Source organism: Xenopus tropicalis, chromosome 7 (assembly GCF_000004195.4).
Source record: "Xenopus tropicalis strain Nigerian chromosome 7, UCB_Xtro_10.0, whole genome shotgun sequence".
Classification (NCBI taxonomy): domain Eukaryota; kingdom Metazoa; phylum Chordata; class Amphibia; order Anura; family Pipidae; genus Xenopus; species Xenopus tropicalis.
The window spans coordinates 96,584,908-96,605,207 of NC_030683.2; the positions used below are offsets into that span (position 1 = coordinate 96,584,908).

The window sequence follows — 20,300 nt, forward strand, 5'->3', positions numbered from 1 at the left end:
GACCACATCCCTAATAATCACATAAACAGTAGTTCAGAACCTCACCTGAAATTCTGGGGTACTCAGTTACTGCCCAAGCACATCCCTATTAACCCTGTCACAACACCAACCTACCCTATGACTATCTGCTCGACATTCCTATTAACACCTACTTTGTTGACAGTAGCTGTCCTAAAGCTGTCCCCAACAACATAATGTGCCCACATTTACTGACATGTCCCACATTACCATTTACCAGCAAAGAATTACTTCATACTGTTTAAAGCTTGTCCCTAGCAGTAAAATCTGTTATATGGGATTTCCTTGTGAATCATTTCATTTCATTTGTGTTCACAGCATTAACTTGCCTTGCCATTGCTTCAATGCATTCAAAAACATAAGCAGGGGCGGGAGGGCAGTCTCAAAATATAATCACTCCTCTAATTAGGGAAAGTCCACACCGTGGTTAAACACAACATGCAGTGTGACACAGGGGCTGCAGATGGTGTGTGAGTGCTATGCTGCTTGCTGGGGAATAACCTGCTCTCCAGAGAAGAATCAGAATGCTGAACATGCCCATATTGTGAGGCTTATTCACAGAGTGGGGCTGCAAGGCTGAGCTCTTGTTCCTAGAACCGCTCTGAACCCATCTGGACCCAATGCATAGACAAGCAACAGGCAGTCTCCCTGTCCAAGGATTGGATGTTTGTCAGAACCACAGTACCATTACAGATCTGTATGCAGCTACAGAAGTACTACCTGCTGCACTCAGCTGCTTGTCTGTTTTCTGAGCAGAATTATTCCCAGAATGTTCCATAACCTGCCCTGAACTGCACTTCTCATCCAGAGAGGCACCACAGTGTCATACATCTGCAGGCTCACCTCCCCGCAACATTACAGTAAGTGAATATGAGAGACAGATGATTTAAATGGTACTGTGATAGTCGGAACTTACTCCGATCATTTGCAATGACAGCTTTCATTAAAGGAACAGTAATACCAAAAGAATTAAAGTGTCAACGTACTGTTGCCCTGCACTGGTACGAGTTGTGTGTTTGCTACAGTAACTCTACTATAGGTTATATAAATAAGCTTCTGTGTAGTCATGGGGGCAGTCATTCAAGCTGGAAAAAAATGAGAAAAAGTACAGGTTACATAGCATAGGTCTATGTAACCTGTACATACATATGCTCTGTGAAATACAATGGTGTTTTACAGATGTTATCCATTATCTGCTATGTAATCTGTACCATTTAGCCCTATTTCATTTTTAATAGCAATCACCAAGGCTACACAGCAGCAACGTTGTTTATATAACTATAGTAGGATTGCTGAAGCAAAGACACAACTTTTACAAGTGCAGGGCAACAGTACATTATATTCTTAGTACTTTGAGACATTTTCATTTTTGGTAAAACTGTTCCTTTAATGTCCAAGGCTAGCCATTTCTCTTTCATTTTTACATTTTGTATAGTATTTACAGTCACTATGCCTGAAAAATTGAACGAATCTCTCCCGAAATCTTCCCAATCTACCAAATAACTTTTTCTCTGCATTTTCCTACTTTGATTACAGTACAGGTATGGGATCCTTTACCTGGAGATCTGGTATCCAGAAAGCTCTGGATTATGAGAAGGCCATTTCACATAGAGTTAATTTTATTTAAATAATTCTGTTTTTTATTATTCCCTTTCTCTTTGTAATACCACTACCTTGTAACTAAGATGTATACATTCAAGGCAATTCTATTAAGTTTATTTAATGTTTAAATATATTTTTTTACTAAAGATCCAAATAACAAACCATAAGGTCCCAAGCATTCTGGAAAATAGATTTATATAACACTATATATTCTTCATCTATCTAACATTGTACTACCTACTGCAAGCAACTTAACCATGCTCTTTGTCACTAGGGCATTATTATTTATATAATGGAAACATATTTAATAGTGTTTAGGGGAAGAAATTAACAAACTAGCATGGACTTAGTTTGGTGGATTATTTATAAAAGCAACACTTTCCCTTTACCTTTGGGAAAGGGGAAAACAGCATGAACTTATAATGGTTAGGCTGATAGTAAAGATGGCAGTAAGAGTGTATATATAGAGAATGAGGAACGTCCATTAACAAATATTGATAATAAATTCTGCACCACTACCTTGAACAAACTACCTTTCACCTTTCTCTTCCCCTTTTCAGTAATAATAATAATTTACTTTTACTTCCTTAGGTAGAGCCAATATTACTGCACATTTCAGACTGCCTGGCGTTTACTTAATACAAGATGGAAACTGCCTTGTGGAGCCTCTTGCTGGGGTTGCTGGTGCTAAGGACCATGGGGGCTAATGAACACTATGACATTTGCCAAAAAAAGACAGGAGACTGCTGCAATCTTTGTAATCCTGGTAAGATTGTTTGAACAAAGCAATAAATCTGCACCCATGCTGTGGGCTACATTAGACTGATCCAGTTGTTTAGTACTAACAACCACAGCTCTGATGTGGAGCATTCTATCCTATAAATAAATGTATCACCCTATAAATAAATGTATCACCCCCCAGTGCTAGTATTACTGTTAATGATTGGTCTCTATAGAGAGTGCAGGATATGTACTAGTTCTGGCATGTGCAGATACCACCCATACCCAGGCAATGCATCAGAGGACTTTATCCAAATGATACTGAGGTTAATAGTAAATTCGCCTTCAATTATAACTTCACTGTTTGGATGTTGTTTTTTAATATGTTCATTTATTAAGATACACTAAGAACAAGTTGGACAGTAGCCTCCCTGTATCAGGTGCACTACACCATCCAGGGCCACCAGTTCCATCTTGCTTTCTCAATGGGGGGAGTCACTCGTAGCACCTTGATTCCTCAGGCTGAATCTACTCACTGGTGCCTCTGGGATCTACTTGCTTGGTAGTAACAATAATCTCAAATTGTGTTTTTGCAGGATACTTGCTTAACATGATGAATGGATGCGGCAAATGTACTCCTTGTCCGAAAGGAAGCTTTATGGAAACATCCAATGACAACTCCAGCTGTAAGAGATGCAAAACATGTGAAAGTAAGTCCCTTACATAATTTTGATGTGTGCCTGTTAAAACAACACATGTATAGGATCTATTATGCAGAAACCTAATATCCTAAATGCTCTGAAATATAGGAATGCTGTTTACATTTTTTACATTTTTAGACTGATTCCTTTTCCCCCCTGTAATAATAAAACAGTACCTTAGGCTAGATAGTAACTAAGCTGCTTGAATCCCTATTGGTGGTAAAATGATCCATTTGGGCTTTTCTTCTTTACATTTTTAGTTTAGGTAGCCTTAATAAATGGCTATCCAAATATATAGAAAGACACAGCTAATAGATTATTTACCTTTATATCATATTTTGCATTGCTATGGTCCTCTACTGCAGGGTCATCTGTAACACAGGGCACTGACACTATGGGACCCAACCATCAGAGTTATCCTAGTAAAGTTACAATATGTGAAATAATGTCTATAAAGAATAATTGCCTATTATTTTTAATACCCCCCCAATCATGTATCAGTTGCTGCTCTCAGGTTTCTGAAGGCGGTAGGAGGCATCTGGAAACCTTGGGCATCTATTCTTTGCATAGGGTCCTTTAGTCAGCTATGCAGGTGCAAAGAGTATTCCTTGAACAAAAAAAATTATGTTACACACACTTTAAATCTGCAGCTTCATGTTTTGTACTGTTATGCTGGGTTAGCATTTCAGTGCTTCCCTCTGAGAACCGAGAGTCAGGAAGAGTCACTTCCTCACAGCTTTACCTAAGCTAGTGACATGCAGCCATAGACACACGTGATGGCATGGAACTCCCTGGCTCTATGTGTGTGGCTTAACCACCGTTACGCTCTGCACAGACGGCAGGAGTTCCCTTTCCTCCCACAGACAGGATACACCTCACTGTCATGCACTGTGTATCTCTGGTTGCCTACATCAGCTATGGATTGTATCATGATATAACAAGGACTGGAATTATTGTCTGGAAACCTATTATCCAGAATGCTTAAAATATGGGAATGCTTTGAAAGGAAACTATGTTTTCTTTTGACCAATTTCCCTTTTCCTAATAATAAAACAGTAACTGGTACTTGATGGCAACTAAACTGCATGAATAGAAGTTGGTGGCAAAACAATCCTATTGTGTTTATTTAATGTTAAAATGTTTTTGTAGCCTTATGGAAAGCCCAAAAGCAAAGCATTCCTGATAATACATACAATAGCTATAGTTAATACCTGCAGCAGGGAGGCTATGGGCATCAATTAGGCTGTTACTCTACTACATTATTTGTCTCACAGCAGAGTTAGACTGCCCTAACAGAGTATCAGAGGATCTTGCAGTCAGCCCCAGCCCTAGTGCCCCCCCAGCCAAGGACCATTCTTATCAGCCCTGAGTGGGCCCTCAATATTAAGTGGTGGGACCAAGAAGCCAATCCAACACTGTCAGCCAGTGCAAATACTGAGCAGCCTCTTCTGTTGGTTCCCCAGATGGAACTTCAGAAATTTAGGGCACCAAACATTTGTAGTTAGAAACTAAAAGTAGAACATTCAGAATCACCAGGGACCTTGCAGATCATTGCTTCTGAAAGAATACATTTGCATAGATTTAACCACTCAGTAGGACTGACATGCACCCTTAGTAACAGGCTCTAATAGTGATATGCAGAGCACAAATAGATAAAGAGCACCTCACATGTATTGTAAGCTCTCAAACCTAAATAGGCAGCACCCAAGCACCCTGCCATCTTGCTACAAAGTGCACAAGTCCTACCAAAAAGCTGGTAACAGCCAAAGTGTTGAGTAAATAGTAAATTAATAATGAATAAAACATTGTAATGTCGGGGCTGGATGTCCTGGCTATTTATTGCAATAATATTGCATTTGTGATGGTGCATAACAGAAAGTGCAAGCGGAATTTCCCCTATGAAAATTCTGTGTTTTCCCCTGTGTTTAATAGAATCGTTTACACTTGAGTGGTATTATAATCTGATCCCAGGTAACACCCTTCATGTATGAAAATAACCATGCAAATCCCATGCCAAATATCAGAAAAAAATGTTCAGAAAAACCGAAAGGCCAGTTTACTATTACAAATATAGTTTGGTATATATATCACTTTGAGAAAGGCTGAGGTATTCAGCCGAAACGTTAGTCCACCATTAAATAAAAAGAATCTGTATTTTGTACATACCGGTAAGTCCTGTGAGAGCGGCTTCTTCGTTTTCTATTTCGGCTCTCTGCTTTGAAGGCTGCACCCAGGCAATTTTTGTGCTTTATACGCGAGTGCCAGTGGTTCCTATACTTGTATATATATATATATATATATATATATCCAAAAAAGACCAGCAACACCAAGTTATGTTCCAAAAACAATCAATTGTGTATTAAAAACGCATGAACAGCCAACAGGCTGTTCATGCGTTTTTAATACACAATTGATTGTTTTTGGAACATAACTCGGTGTTGCTGGTCTTTTTTGGATATTTAAATCATTTACCTTGCACCCGAGCTAAGAGCTGAAGCAGAGTGCCACCCTGGGTTCGCTATATATATATATATATATATATATATAGGAATCCAGTAGTTCAGCCACACTCACAGGTCTTATGCAAACAAAGGATGTTTATTCAAAATGGAAACTTGATTAAACTGAATTCCTACTTGATATGTTTCTGCACGCAGGCAATTTATCTATTTACTTATACGAGAGTGCCTACTTTACATCTGACTTATATATATATAAAGTATGAAGGACCAGCACTCCGTTTTTCGTTAATAGAAGTTATGCTTTTATTCCACCATCATGCTGAAAGTATATTAGTATATATATATGTTTATATGTAATATATACATCGCCGCACTGTTTAGTGGCCCTTGTGCCAGCAGCAGCAGTCATATACTTACAATTATGTTTCCACTTTTTAATAGTCACTCAGTTTTCCAGTATTTCACAATAATTATTTATAAATGTTTCACAATATTCATAATAATAATAAAGTTGATTGTGTAACTTGTTACTGTTAAAGTCCTTAAATAACTTTCTTTAAATAATTCTCTTTAAATTCATTTTCGAGTCACTACCTGTAGTTTCTTTAGAAAATACTTTAACTACCCATTTAAGTCATGCCATATCATTGCTGTAAATCTGCTAGAATACTGATCTTTCTGGTCTGATTTGAAATGGGTTTTTATACTTCCCTAACCCTAACTAATATATATGGATTAAGAAAGTGTTTGAGGCTGTTTTATTCAAGGCTGACACTGTTATGTATACAATGTGTTTGTTCTGCCTGAAAACAGTGTAATACAGGCCTGAAAACAAATGTTTTACCAATGGCTTATAAGGTATTCTACCATCTCTGTCATCCAGTGATAAACAGCAGCGGTCATAATGCCCCTCTCTGACTGTCACTGCTTCTAATACTATTGAATAAAGCTCCATGTTGGACAGTTTGAATATGTATTATACTTTGTATTTATCTATTATTATTTTAATAACCCCCTGTTTGTATTATTCTATTCTACTGTACAGCGCTGCGTACATAAGTAGCACTTTATAAATAAAGATATACATACATATATATATCTTTAGCAAAAATCAGACTACAGTGCCCATAAAACAGGCAACAATCCAAACAGGCAATGTCCATTTTAAAAAATGCAAACAAGGAAATAGAAAGGACAAAACACAGAAAGGGGAATGTTATGGCTGGTTTTGGGATGATAGGATGACTCAAAGCCACATGTTTTTCTCTAGGATGACTGTGTCTGTGAAATTTCCGTGTTGCCTAATAGGGGAAAAAAAGCAAAGGGTGAAGGTGAATGACTGATAGATTAATTTCCTGGATTAAAACACATAGAGCATCACATTGGCCACATATATAATACGCTTGTGTTTTGAGTCAGGCTGATCTGAACTTTTTGTTTCTGGACTAATTATCACATCAGAATAGGACATGCGCTGACTTGTTGGGAGAGGACAAATCACTGCCAATGTTATACTTGTCCAAAAGATATCTGTCCAATTTTCAGCCATATATTAGCTGGATGGATCATGACATTACCCAAGATGTCAGCTTATATCGGCCTAGGTATGGCCAACTTTAAACTGATGAGAAATTTGAAAAATGGCCACTATTTTATGGTGTATATGTGTATGTATTTGCCATACTACCGGTGTTTAAATGTTCTCTTATGGGTACAGACCACTAGAGCAGAATGAGGTCAGTTAAGCCCTGAGCTCCAATGAGCTGTGTTGCACCACACAGGAATGTAAGAGCCCTAGGGCCAAAGATTTTGTCAACTGTCCACTGTGTGTGGGTTATACCGCTTTCTTATATAATTACATAGCTAGGAGGAAAAAGCTTAAATGTCCATTAAGTTCAACCATTTAAGGTATTATATTTGTAAAATCTTTTTATTCATCAGTCAGTTCCTTTAACATGTCTGTAACCACAACAGATATCTTCGAGTACAAGAGGAAGTGCACCCCCACCTCGAATGCTGTCTGTAAATGTACCAAGGGCAAAATATGTGTCGGGGCGAACTGTGAGATGTGCACCATCTATGGATGCCCAGAAGGGCAAGAGCTTACAGGGGAAAGTAAGACTTCACATTTGTACAGTTGTATTTGAAAAGAATGAACGTCTTTCTTTTAAAAATGCACACACAATAATCAGACAATGGTCTTCTTTATAATCTTGTTTATTTTGTTCAGAGGCTTGAACAGTGTTATGATTCCTAGTTCAGTTTTCATAAAATGTTATTGTGTATCAAAATGGGTAATCTGTTAGAATGGCCTTCAACAGATGAGCTTGCCTAGTATCTGACCAATTAGCCTAGATGCAAAATGGATAAATGTGTCTGCCCTGTGTAATCAACTGCTGGCAATACACCAGTACAGTAAGGGCCTTTGTTAGTAAACATCTTGCAATAAAGAAAGGCTGGTGGTGGAATGTCAGAGGTTTAGTTAAAAAAAAGGACTTCTCCAAGTTGAATATACCAACTCTTACACAAGGGATGTCACAGCATTAGAGCTGCGTTGCCCTAAAACAGCAGAGTGCAGAGTTAGTGTACCCCCCGAGTGTTCTAGTCTAGTGACTAATGAACTACTGATGAGGGCCAAAGCAAAAAAACAGGTCAACCACTGAGATGATTTAACATGTATCTTGGCACTGCACTGGAGGTCCCTAGCAGTCACCAATTGGGCTTATCCATGGGATATACTGTATATACTTCCTGCTCAAACTGCACAAACATCCAGCAGACTGGCCCAATATCCTACAATTTGGCTTGTGTTCATCTAGTTTTACGTTTATTTCATTAGGTTGAACTTAGTGTCTTAAAGGAACAGTAACACCAAAAAATGAAAGTGTATAAATGTAACTGCCCCGCACTGGTAAAAGTTGTGTGTTTACTTCAGAAAGTCTACTATAATTTATATAAATAAGCTGCTATGTAGTCATGGAGGCAGCCATTCAAAGGAGAAAAGGCACAGGCACATAGCAGATAACAGATAAAACACTATTGTATTCTACAGAACTTATTTGTTACCTGCAATGTAACCTGTGCCTTTTCTCCTTTTTTCCAGCTTGAATGGCTGCCCCCGTGGCTACACAGCAGCTTATTATATAAATTATAGTAGTGTTACTGTAGCAAACACACCAGTTTTACCAGTGCAGGGCAACAGTGGATTATATTTTTATTACTTGAAAGCTCTTTCATTTTTTGGTGTTACTGTTCCTTTAAGGTGGCCATACACTTTTAGATTTTAGTCTTCTTCCGACGAATGTTCCGATATCAGTTGTGCGTTTAAATGCAACAATCTGAAACTAACATTTAGACTGAAATTGTAGGATAAAGTCTTTAAAATACAAATCGGAGGATGTTCTGAACATGAAATAGTTGGCAGACACCAATAATATGAAAGTGACTTCTATTGTAGGTTCCCCAAGGATATTGTCATATACACAATACATGCACAGATTTGTTCGATAGCTGACTTAAATTTTCTAACCTGGCTGATTGACTAAATGACCGATCGCCATGGTACGATAATTATCGGGAAGATAATTCACTGCCCACACACAGTCCGAAAATCATATGAAACTAGGTACGAGTATGGCCAGCTAAAGTTGTGTGACATATAGCCATATTCCAAGCACTGCCCAATTACAGTCAAAATTAAGGTCATAACTGTGTAAATTTTTATTTTATTTGGTTCTAGAGTGCACTGACTGCCCCGATGGAACATTTAAGCCTGGAGGAGAAGGCAAATGTAAACCATGGAAAATGTATGTACTTATTTTACGTGGGTATTAGCATAGGTTTAAAATCGTGTTTCAATAAACTGTATGGAAACAATAACCTTCATCACCTTCTGTTTTGTACTTTTCTCAATTCCTACCTCTCTACTTTCATCCATCCTTTTGTACCGCTTTACTCTCACCCTTCTTATCTCCTTGATCCTCCACAATATACTCTGTGCACATTACCTAAAGTCAGAAATGGCACCTCTTGTTTCATTTTCCTTTTGTATTTGTCTCATGTAAATATTAACTGCTGAAAGTAACGCAATTTCCCTTTGGGTTTTCCCCCTCGGTTTAAATGACATAGTTATATATGTTTGATAAATACACAAAATTATACTGACCTATCTATACACTCACATACATAAACTATATATACCAACATTAATACTAACTGTAGCTATTATTATCACAATAGCCTTGGATACTTTGCTTGTTCAAGAACTCATCCAGGCCCCTCTTAAAGGCATTAACAGAATCTGCCATTACCACATCACTAGGAAGGGCATTCCCCAACCTCACTGCCCTCACCGTGAAAAAGCACCTACGCTGCTTCAAATGAAAGTTCCATTCCTCTAATCTAAAGGGGTGACCTCTGGTGCGCTGATTGTTTTTATGGGGAAAAAAGAACATCCCCCATCTGCCTATAATCCCCTCTAATGTACTTGTACAGAGTAATCATGTCCCCTCGCAAGCGGCTTTATTCCAGAGAAAACAACCCCAACCTCGACAGTCTCACCTCATAGCTTAAATCTTCCATCCCCTTTACCAGTTTAGTTGCAGTCTCTGCACTCTCTCCAGCTCATTAATATCCTTCTTTAGGACTGGAGCCCAAAACTGCACTGCATACTCAAGGTGAGGCCTTACCAGAGACCTATAAAGGGGCAAAATTATGTTTTCATCCCTTGAGTCAATACCCTTTTTTATACAAGACAGCACTTTATTTGCTTTAGTAGCCACAGAATGACACTGCCTGGAATTAGACAACTTGTTATCCACAAAAATCCCCATATCTTTCTCAATTAAGGATCCCTCCAACACACTACCATTTAGTGTATGACTTACATTTATATTATTTCTACCAAAGTGCATAACTTTGCATTTGTCAACATTGAACCTCATTTTCCTATTTATTGCCCAGTTTTCCAGTTTTGTCAAATTGCTCTGCAGCATCCTGCATAGAACGTATAGTTTTGCACAATTTAGTGTCATAAGCAAAAATAGAAACAGTACTCTCTATGCCCACCTCCAGGTCATTAATAAACAAGTTAAAAAGCAAAGGACCAAGGACTGACCCCTGCGGTACTCCACTAACCACACTGGCCCAATTAGAAAATGTTCCATTAACCACCACTCTTTTTAATCTATCCTTCAGCCATTTTCCTATCCAATTACATTATGTTCCAGGTCAATATCATTAGCTTTTTGTGCAGTACTGTATCAAATGCTTTAGCAAAGTCCAAGTAGACGACATCCACTGCCATTTCCAGCACCGAGCTTCCTGCTCACCTCCTCATAAAAGGCAACTAAATTATTCTACAAGATTTGTTACACATAAAACCATGCTGGCACAAGCTTATAGTATTGTGATATGCAATGTATTGTATCCTATCCCTTATTACCCCTTCCAAAAGCTTTCCTAACAAGAAACATTCTGGATTTTTGGGAAGACCACAAAGGCCCAGACCAAGAGCAGCAGAATTTTTGTGCCCAGCCACATCTGCATTCAAGCATGCTCACTCATTCATTGCAAGACCTGGAACATTGAGAATTAGGATTTTGATGGTTGTTTGAATCTCCCCAGCCCAGTTTAGGTGTTGGTAGTAACAAATGAGATTAGGGGGCAGGATAAGCACATAGGGAGGCTGGCTTAAGGGTGGAAATCTGGAAAACATTGGAAATCTGGCCCTGCAAAGAATCCATAGTTTTGTCCTGATTGGTTATAACCTTCCTTATTAAATCATATATTCTTCCTCTTGGGTTTTCCCTTACAAGAAGCTAGCAGGTTTAATGGCCTAGTAGAAAAAGTAATTGTTATCACAGTGAGCGTGAGGAGCTACTATCAGCCACTCATGGGTTCTCCTTGGCTGAATTATTAACAGGGAACTCCTTGGGTGCCTGCAGAGTACAATCCCATAAAACTTAGAACAGATATCCCCCTGCAATAAACACAGTTTGCAGGAAAATGGGGTTGGGTGGGGAAATGGTGCCTTTATACCATTTAGTTGACAATAGGGGATAGCAATACTTAAGTAGTTTCAGTTAAGTGCAGATTAGACCTCAGTAATTGGTTACACTGAGATTCCATTGATAGATGCAGACTGTATGCGGCAAAAGGGCCTAATTCAGTAATCGCCCAACAACAAAATGGCTGCTGGGAAGCCACCTACCTTACTTCCTGCCGCATCTCACAGCGCCACCCTGCCCTCACCAAACCAAAACAAATCAGTGCTCTATAGTCAGTTCAAATAACCAAGTCTCACTTTGCTCTATCTGTTTCACCTGGAATATGCACCCTAGTTTTGGTTGCCAAACAATTTTTGCTTTTCTTTCTCCATAGCTGTCCCAATGGAGTCAAGGCTGTGTTTAATGGCACCCGCACATCAGATGTGGTTTGTGGAGAGACAGTGTCTCACACTTCAGAAAGGTCAAGCACAGCATCTCCTGAAGTCACCAAGAGACCAAGTAGGTTTTTGCAATGTGCACCTCATAAACCATGTATGAAGATTTTACATTAAATGAAAATTTTTTCTTGAATAATACATATGGTATGACCTAGTTGTTAAGCCATTAAGAATTGTATTAATGGGGAACTATATAACAATAAAGTTGGCATCTCTTATTCTCTTTTGTTCCATTGGGCTGCTGAACACTTCCTGTTACCTGTATCCCTACACTATATACTGTAAGATAGAGCCCCCCTGCAGGACAAATACCCTACACGCAGGGTGGCAGACTATCTATGGTGGGTGCCAAAGATATCCAAGAGTAAGAGGTCCATAACAGAGGGAATACACACAGGAATTTTTCTTAAGTGGTTTAAAGCTACAGCCCTATGCCTTTAGAACAGGGGTGGGCAACCTTTTTGGCTCAGGGGCCACATTGACTTACAGGCGGGCCAGGCTGGGCCAGCTTTACGCCCAGGCCTGCCATCAGAAATCACAGGGCCTCTCAACTCCCCCCCGCAGCTCTCCACCCCAGCATCCTCCAGCTCCACTCCCCAGCATCCTGCAGCTCCCCACTCCAGCATCCTCCAGCTCCACCCCCCAGCAGCATCCTTCAGCTCTCCCCCAGCAGCATCCTCCAGCTCCATTCACCAGCGTCCTTCCCAGCATCCTCCAGCTCTCCCCCCAGCAGCATCCTCCAGCCCCATTCCCCAGTGTCCTTCCCAGCATCCTCCAGCTCTCCCCCCCCAGCAGTATCCTCCAGCTCCATTCCCCTGAGTCCTTCCCAGCATCCTCCAGCTCTCCCCCCCACCAGCAGCATCCTCCAGCTCCATTCCCCAGTGTCCTTACCAGCATCTTCCCACCAGCATCCTCCATCTCCCTGACCTGTGGCTCCCTGAATCCTCCGGCTGCTTCTGACCAGTTTAGCGGTCGGATGTGGCCTGCGGGCCGTAGTTTGCCCACCCCTGCTTTAGAACAATTAAAACAAGTTAACTTCATTTGTGCCTTAGTTCCCAAATTAACTGAAAGTAGAAATTAAGGGAAGGGATATTAAATCACTAAATCCTAATGGTGAGGAAGTATTTGCAGCAGCAGCTCCCTAATAAAAAAGAATAAGCAATGTAAGCAATGGGGCTTATTTTAAAGGTACCTAAAATATTTTATGACAAACAAATGCTGTAGATGGTGCTGTAAGTGGGGTATTTATAAAGTCACTTGTTGCCACGCCTCCCAGTAATAATGCGTTACAAAGAACTAATTAGACTAACACCTAAATGCACATCGATATATTACGCCTAGATGTGACATACCCTGTTGAAGTCAATAGGACACATTCAGCTGGCAGGAAACATGGGGTGGAATATAAGCAGAGGAAGTCAAGATTGTGGCTTTTTTCAACCTAACACATTTTTATGTTACAGAATTTTACACTTGGCTACATATTTGCATAGAATAAGTACTCAACTTTATAAATAGTTTGTAATTTTACACGGTGCAGCCCTATGGCCTGTCAGTAGAGATGTTTGGAGAAGATCAGTGCCATTTTTTACATTTTATTTCTCTTCACAGTAATCAAGCCAGAAGACAAGAAAACTGATAATGTTAATGTAATCCCTAAGAATGTCACTAATAGAGATCCAGGTACGTATAGGTCTTTTAGGTTAAATTTAGTAGTGTGAGAATTGATTCACACCTATGGGCTCATTTATGAACACAAACCTCCATGTTTTTTACATTTCCTCCATAAATAAAGCGGCAGAACTCAGCAACACCCTGAGCTGTGGGACAAAGCAGTAAAAAGCTCTAGTTCTCTTGCACTCACATCTGGGGCAATGTAAATTAGCCTTTTTGGGACCTTCATCCAAAACTGATTTTTTTATTGCTAAATTATGATGAAGACTCTCTGTACAGTTGTCTGGAATATGTCAGTGCTATATAAAAAGAAAAGTAATAACAAAAATAATAATACAATGTCATTCTAAGCAGATTTCCAGTATTCATTGACTACACATTTTTAATGGTTTTAAACATGTTTCTAAAAGTAATTGTAGTTGTAATCAGTGTTTGTTTAACCCCTTCTGTTCTCTGTGTCTGACTCTTAAAGGAACAGTAACACCAAAAAATGAAAGTATTTTAAAACAATTCAAATATAATGTACTGTTGCCCTGCACTGGTAAAATGTGTGTGTTTTCTACAGAAACGCTGCTATAGTTTATATAAATACCCTGCTGTGTGGCCATAGGGGCAGCCATTTAAGCTGGAAAAAAGGGGGAAATGGCAAAGGTTACATAGCAGATAACAGATAAAACACCATTGTAGTCTACAGAGGTTATCTGTTATGTAACCTGTGCCTTTTCTACTTCAAATGGCTGCCCCATGGCTCCACAACCGTCGGACCAGTAAAAAGCAACAATACATCATTTTGTAATTACTTTTATGCAATTTTTTTTTTTTTTTATTATTAACCGGAGTCAGGTGTGCAGTAGACATTTTCTGCAGAATTTACACTTCGCTACACATTCAGATATCATAATTACTTAAAACTTTCTGACTATGCCCCATAGTGTTACATAGTATTATATAAAGTACAAATAGCTCTTTTTTCTGTTTCCAACAGGTCTAGGGCCCTCTGTAAATGCAATCCTGATACATGTACTGATTGTTGGGGGTGTAATCATCTCATTGGCCAGCTTGTTTTGTTCCTTGCCATATTTAAAAAAATGGATGAAGAAAATCAAGCAGGAATTTAAGAAATGTAAGTGCTGATTACTGTTTGTCATTGTGTCTGCAGTGCAATTTTACCAGAGAGTGTGATTTAGAGAATAAGAGCAGATATTCATGAAATCCCACATAGCCAGGTGTAGAATAAATATGAAAATGTATTCATACACACGTAAGGTGCACAGACTCAGGTGCTTTGTGCTTCTATTGCATGTAATTATATTAATCGTGGGACATGAGCACCTGGGAATATACAGAATAACATCCCTATTGCTTTATTGTGTTAGCTAGTCATACACCAGAACATCTATTCCTTTGAGAAGGTAAAACAACAAGTATTTTTGGATGTCCTTCAGGACTGATTTCTCTTGCCGATCTTTTCACAGTCTCCCAACTGCATATGAAGTCCCACAATATAAAAACAGATCAGCGCCTATGGCAAAATAGAGAAATCAGGAGCCCATATAGTGTAGTAATTTCCGTTATCTAAATCAACACCCAGTGTTATAGGAAGTATTAGGGTGCATTTCCCCTTATTTTCTCCAAAAATAGCATATAAGCTCAGACATTCTTTGGATGCATGTGTCAGGGCCGCCGCTCCCTATTAGCAGAGTACTCAGTCTGCATAGGGCACCAACTCCCAGGGGGGCACCATCCCAGCTGCTCCAAAAAAAAAAACATTTTTATTTATTATAACATACCCCCTAACACTGTCCCACCGGTTTTTATAGCGCATCCCGCTGTCCTGGATAGTTCAATCAATCTATGGGGGCTATTGGGGGCACTTACTATGGGGGCATTGTCTATGGGGGCAATTGGGGGCACTGTGTGTGAAGCCCCTATAGTAGGTGTTTTTTTTTTATTATTTTATTTTTACTTCCGTAATATTTGGGGGAGGGGGCACAAAAGTAAATTTCTGCTTAGGGCACCCATTTGGCCAGCAGCGGCCCTGCATGCTGTAGTAAAAGTCCTTATATACAAACTGATACCTCCACCAGTCAGCAGAAGTGCCTACTTACAAACCAATGGTTAGAATATTGCCTGTAGTATCCAATCAAGCAGGTCTCTTTCTGTCTGTGCGTTCTCAGACTCTAGTAAAAGATATGTAAAAAAAATCCCAATAGTGTAATACTGTTTAATATATATAAAAAAAACTTTAAAACATATTACATTTAGTTCCTTGGGATTTGTCACAAGATTACTGTTTGGTTCCGGAGGAACCATTTGCAATGTCAGTATCATATTGTTGGGTATTTTCCGGCTCGCTGGCACCTAAAATAAACATTAAGTTGACTAAAAAGATAAATCATATCTGCATTTGTAGGCATTTAAATGTTACAGGATAACCCTTTTGAAATAAAAAATAACAAAAGTGGTATAAAGGTGATACCTTTATTGGCTAACTAAGATAATCATAGCAAGCTTTCAGAACATTTTAGTTCCTTTTTCAAGCTGATTCTGAAAGCTTGCTATGATTATCTTGATTAGCCAATAAAGGTATCACCTTTATACCACTTTTGTTATTTTTTATTTCAAAAGGGTTACCCTGTAAACATTTTGGCTGGCTAGCAGGGTACATCACCTTTTCCTGCATAGGCATTTAAAGGGACAGTGTAAACTAAAGGTGGCCATACACGTGGCGATCCGACGATGTTTCGTACGACCATCGGTCGCACGAAACATCGTAAGATCCGCCACACACCATTCAGGGCTGAATCGGCAGGTAAGGAGGTAGAAACAATAGGATTTCTACCTCCTTCTGCCGATTCAGCTCTGAAGGGAGAATTTTGGTCAGGCGCCTTCTATGGCGCCCGATCAAAATTTTCAAACTTGTCCGATCGGCGAGTCGTCCGATATCGGCAGCTTCCTGCGATATCGGTCGACTCGCCGACATGCCATACACGCACCGATTATCGTACGAAACGAGGTTTCGTACGATAATATCGGTGCGTGTATGGCCACCTTTAAGGTATCAGGTGAGCGATTACAATCACTGGGGGGGGCCTAACATTTGGCTCCCCCCCCCCAGTGATTGAACATTTCCTTCTCCTTTAATTACAAACAGATAATGAACACATCAGTAAACTGTAATACACAGAACAACACTTTATATGAAACAAAATCCCCATTGTTTGCAGGTTCCAATCAGCCGGTAAAAACCTCTGAGGAAGAGGAGGAAATAGGCTTCCCTTACCCTGAGAAGGAGCAGGGAGAAGAAGAAGAACCTATAAACAAGGAACCGTGCTAGGCTTCCAGCTGCCAACCCCCAACCCCACTCACCGAGCAATGATTTCACTTCATAGTATCACTTTAAATAAGTGGAAGATGCTGCTGAAAGCTTGATTACGGGCACCTTGAAGAACGCTGCCGAGGAGACTGACAATGAATTGAAGTTGGGCCCGTTCTATGGTTCTATGGCTTTACTTTTTTTTTTTTTTTTAGGAAGAACGAATTTTAAAAATATACTAAATAGTTTTATTAAACATTTCATCTATTTTTAAGAATGTATATGACTTTCCAATAAATAACAACATGTTCTGTTTACATTGACCAAATCCGCCACTAACACTGCACTAAAGACTCTGATCCCCAGCTTTATTCAGTGATAAAACAGTCAGTAAATCAGTATAGACTAGTCCAAGAAAGAAGATGGATGTCAGAGGGAGCCCCATCACTCAGTCTATGGATGTGCTCCTTCGCCTGCAGCGAGTCACTTAATGGACTTTTGTAATGTACAGAGATTCAGTCATCTTTTGTACTGGATAAAGATGGACTGTTACATGCAATGTGGACATTGTACATATATATAATATACTGCTGCACTACTGAAAAAAAGTATTTTACCAGAATTTCCTTGTAGGCAGCAAAACCATTAGATTTATCATGCTTCAATAGGAGATGCATATATGTATTTTAGTATTATTGAATTATTCAAGATGGCGGCTGCCAATGTTACAAAATGAAGTAATGTGTGGATAAACCACAGCTGTGAAGCTCACCGGTTACAATGGAGGGGTCCAGGTGCACTGCCCCAGACCTACAGTTTAGGGAGGTAATCCATACCCACAAACATTTTAGCAGTTACCTCTAAATTCTTTTTGGCTGTATGGGAAAAAATGGGGTTTCTTTCACACAAAACTGTTTATGTGTAGAGATGTGGGTGGGTCAAAATTAAGTACTGGTATGAGATCCCTTATCTGAAAACCTGATATACAGGTATATACACCCCAGCTCCTGTGGCCAGTACTGAAGTGCCTGAAGATGAAAGATAATCTGCATTGTACTGCAAGTGATCATTGTTATTGATGTTCTGTAAATGTACCTTATGTACCATTTAGTTCATTCCATCTGTTTGTTGGTGATTACAGAATCATTTAGCAACTTTATTCTTCTATTGAGGTAAAATATACTGTAATATATACAGTGCCATCTCCAGATTAATTTAGGCACTATGGATTTATTTAACTGGGCAAATTTGCTCCTGGGTAGTAACCTACAGTAACCAATCAGTGATTAGCTGTGTTTAGCCAATTATATTGAGAATAATGAAGCAAACATTTGGTTACCGTTTTTTAGTAAATAATCCCAATGTGTCACTGCACAATATCTGGAGTCAATATAAGGGCCCTACATCTAAAGGTCACAAGAGCCATAACCGGCCACACACTGGATCTATGTATAAAGATATAAGTAGGATTTACATTCACGTTTATTTTTCTATAAATGTTAAGTAAAATGCATGTCAGTCGTTTGTGGAACATTATTTATCTGTATGTTTCTGTTTTTCAATTATATCAGCGCAGCCATTGCTGTCAGAGGAATTCAATCTCATCCATACACAAGAATGAGGTCAATGTCAGACTAAGGTTACCAGATCACTCAAAAAATCAGGGCAGGGCTGGCAGCACGGTGGGCCACTAAGTAGCCTTGCTGTGCTGGGGTCAATTCTGACTTGCAAGGAGTTTGTATGTTGTCCCTGTGTCTACGTGGGTTTCCTCCCACATTCCCAAAATATACAGGCTTATTAATTGGTTCATACTGTGTGTGAATGTGATAGGGACCAAAGACTGTAATCCCAACTGGGGCAGGGACTGCTGTGAATGATGCATAGTGTCTGCTGAATAAATGTGTTGGAACTAAATAAATGACAGAAAATAAAATCTACTTAGATATGGAAGTACTCTTGCTTCATTAGGAAATAAATCCTGCATTAAATTAATACTTTTAAAATTCCTGCTATATTTCTATAATAAAACATCCCAGTACAGCTGATCGTGGCCCTTTCTTTTGCCAAGCAGAGAAATGTTACAAATTTCCGTTAGGTCCCTTGGGAGCTGTACAGCTTAATTTCAGTATACATACAGTATAGACAGCTTTATTTCAGTATATATACAGTAGAGACAGCTTTATTTCAGTATATATACAGTAGAGACAGCTTTATTTCATATAGATAACTAAATCCCCTAATATTACGCTACAATCTTGTCCCTTGCGTACAGTTTATGCTCTTACACAATCTACATAAACAACCCAAAATCTCTTGAAAAATATTACTCGGGCCTGTTTCTTTGCAATGAGTAATCTGTTGAAACTAAGATAATGCTTCTCCAATTCCCAAGCTGCCTGATGGGCTTTGAGAAAAGGAGCAGGCCCTAATACATGGGGTTTATCTGTGAACTGGTAATTTGTTTTCCTAGCTAACAGCTACTGTGCAAACAGTGACTACCATAGATATTTCTAAATTAAAACAATAGGCAAAAAGTATCTCCAGCACAAGCTTCATTTATTGAGCTCATGTTAAAATGGGGATATGCTGTCCCTTTAACAGGGGGGCAAGAGCCCACAATACACACCCCTTGCTGGCTTGTACTAAGGTTATAGCACAATGGGGGTAGGAAAAGAAAAATGGAGCCTTACGTAAGACTAAAGTACTGCGACCCATTTACATGGAAGCTAAGGAAAGTAAATTGAGGCGAATGCAATTTATCTTTACCTTTTAATATGTTTTATGTCAAATGCAAAAAGAAAATAAAAATGGGAAGGGGTATTTTATTGAATCAAATGCACATAAACATGATTTCACTATTAGTTTCACAACAGAAGCTGTGGCTTGTGGAGCATGAGCCAACAAACTTCATTTGGCCATTAGAGTGTACAAGGCACTATATACCCACCAGAATCTGAACAGATAATTCAATGCAGTAGCAATCAGATTCGCCTGCCAAAGATGCACCAGAGAATCTCCCAGTAGGATCCAGTCTGGGACAATTTTCAGCCTTTTCTTATTACTGCCACAAGACTCTAAAAAATTGTTATCAAAATATTTCAGTTCAAGCCCTATTTGAAGGCTCGACCTTTGGCAAGGTCCCTCCAACCTTTGGTAAGGACCCTTGTTAGCTCAAGAAATGAGCACAAATATAGGAAAATATGAGTCTATTAGTCAGGGTCGGACTGGGGGGGGGTAAAGGGCCCACCAGGTGCCCACACCTCCCCCCCAGCAGGGGCCCCTCGCAGGTCCCCCACCCGACGTCCTCCCCTGAGCGTGTAAATTTAATGCGTCAGGGCAGGAGCGGTCGGGCAGGGGGATTA

General features: G+C 39.4%; 1 protein-coding gene across 1 annotated transcript; it reads left to right on the top strand.

Moving 5' to 3' along the window:
• Positions 1-393: 393 nt before the first annotated feature.
• tnfrsf9 (tumor necrosis factor receptor superfamily member 9) lies at positions 394-18,888 on the top strand. The gene is made up of 9 exons (XM_031906603.1): positions 394-878; positions 2,212-2,386; positions 2,937-3,050; positions 7,478-7,618; positions 9,243-9,309; positions 11,885-12,009; positions 13,560-13,631; positions 14,608-14,745; positions 16,850-18,888. Exons 2-9 carry the CDS (start codon positions 2,266-2,268, stop codon positions 16,957-16,959), a joined length of 888 nt encoding a protein of 295 aa, XP_031762463.1. The 5' UTR covers positions 394-878; positions 2,212-2,265; the 3' UTR covers positions 16,960-18,888.
• Positions 18,889-20,300: the final 1,412 nt, after the last annotated feature.